General features: G+C 41.1%; 1 protein-coding gene across 1 annotated transcript in view; it reads left to right on the top strand.

Annotated features, from left to right (window-relative positions):
- Positions 1-710: 710 nt before the first annotated feature.
- The window catches only part of LOC101861597 (glutamate receptor), a 30560-nt gene continuing 29439 nt past the window's right edge, over positions 711-1831 (top strand). Inside the window, exons 1-2 of the mRNA XM_013085031.2 lie at positions 711-992; positions 1303-1481. Of these exons, the coding sequence (XP_012940485.2) occupies positions 1320-1481 (162 nt within the window). The 5' untranslated portion in view covers positions 711-992; positions 1303-1319. The remainder of the gene's footprint in view (positions 993-1302; positions 1482-1831) is intronic.

Raw genomic sequence — 1831 nt, 5'->3', positions numbered from 1 at the left:
AAGAAGAAGAAGAAGAAGAAGAAGAAGAAGAAGAAGAAGAAGAAGAAGAAGAAAGAAGAAGATGAAGAAGAAGAAGAAGAAGAAGAAGAAGAAAAAACAAAACAACAACAGCAACAACAACAAGTAGACTGATGCATAGATAGATCAGAGTCTATCACAAAGCCTGTGACTATATTACTATTTGTCTACGTATTTTTCACTCGTTCTGAACTTTTTGGGGTATAGATATTCTCTTGTGTCTCCATCTAAGGTTCTGGTATCTTGTACACAAGCCGTAAGTACTTGTATTTTTCTCAGATTTTACTCATGATTTAGATACACTAGATGCTTGCCTAGTGAGATGTGAAGATCGTGATGGTGATCCTATTTTTCTTTTGAAGATATATTTTGATGTTGTATTCATAATATGTTTTTCCCCTGGGTTGTATGCGAATTTTGTTTGGTTGTTGTAATTGTTTTGGCTGCTCTTTACGGCGGGGCTTTTGTTTGTTTGTTTTTTAAGGATGTTTTGATTTTTGATTTGTTTTTTTTAGCTAGAAATTGCTATGTCCATGTTGACGTTGTCAGTAAATTACAATTCTCTATTCTTACCATAATTTACTAAAACAATGTTGTCCACTAACGTAATGAGAAAAGAACAACAACAACAAAAAAAACAACAAAAAACAAAAACAAACAACCGCAACAAAAACCCAACAAAAAATAAACATCTAATGAACAAATCTGTGAAACATATCTTAACAATACTCTTGACGGCCAGAACTTCGAGGACAGTGACTTTTACTGGTGCTGCCTTACGAGCTACTTTGGGAACGTGATCACAGAGGATAACTCAACGGGACTGGTCCCCACAAGCCTGCCAGTGGCTCTACACGGGGCGCTGCCGTTCGAATCCTGGCTGGGACTGGCCCGAAGAAAGGCACAGACCGTCCTAGATGTTATACAAGTGCAGGCTTGGAAGCAGTTCTTGATCCTGTATGAGTTTGATTTTGGTAAGACCTAGTGAATCTTATTTGTAACATACTGGTAAGAACTTCTTTTGATTGAGTTTATTTATACAGAGATAAAGAGAAAGAGATAGATAGTAACGAGGGAGAGAGAGAGAGAGAGAGTGAGAGAGAGAGAGAGAGAGAGAGAGAGAGAGAGAGAGAGAGAGAGAGAGATAAAGAGATAGAGATAAAGAGAAAGACAGACGTCCCATGACGTCGAATGAGTGGGTTCTTTTACATCCCACCATTCCAATCAGCATTTTGTTTATTTGTTAAAAAAAATACCACACCTCATTTTGATTCTCTTTTTCAGAGGAGCAAGTGCGAGTGATGGCGGACATGGCCTCCAGACTGTTCCTCAAAGTGCAGCTGTGCAACACGGCAGACACGGAGCTGCTGCAGAAGAACATTCTACAATACTTTGAGACATCTGTCGACTTCCAAGCTGTGCTCATCACCTCGTACAGCACGGCACAGGACATACTCAGAATGGTACGATGGGCCATCCTATCCCATAACCATATTGGTGATCAAAGATCGTGTATACCAAGATGTTTCAATTGCCTTATCTCGGCTCCACGCGAGACTCGAGCGCACCCTTGTGTTAGCGCGTGAAGGCCAGTGATACGAGCGTAAACAAACGTTCCACCGCTCTTGAGTTGAACGCATGCAATTTTGTCTGCGGCAGTTAGAGGGAAAGGGAGAGGGAGAGGGAGAGAGAGAAAAAAAAAAAAGAGAGAGAGAGAGAGAGAGAGAGAGAGAGAGAGAGAGAGAGAGAGAAGGGGAAGGAGAAAGAGGGTGGGAGAGAGCGAGAGAGAGAAGTGGGTGGACAAAAAGGGAGA

This window comes from Aplysia californica, unplaced genomic scaffold (genome assembly GCF_000002075.1).
Source record: "Aplysia californica isolate F4 #8 unplaced genomic scaffold, AplCal3.0 scaffold00336, whole genome shotgun sequence".
Classification (NCBI taxonomy): Eukaryota; Metazoa; Mollusca; class Gastropoda; order Aplysiida; family Aplysiidae; genus Aplysia; species Aplysia californica.
This window is presented reverse-complemented; position numbering and strand designations above follow the sequence as displayed.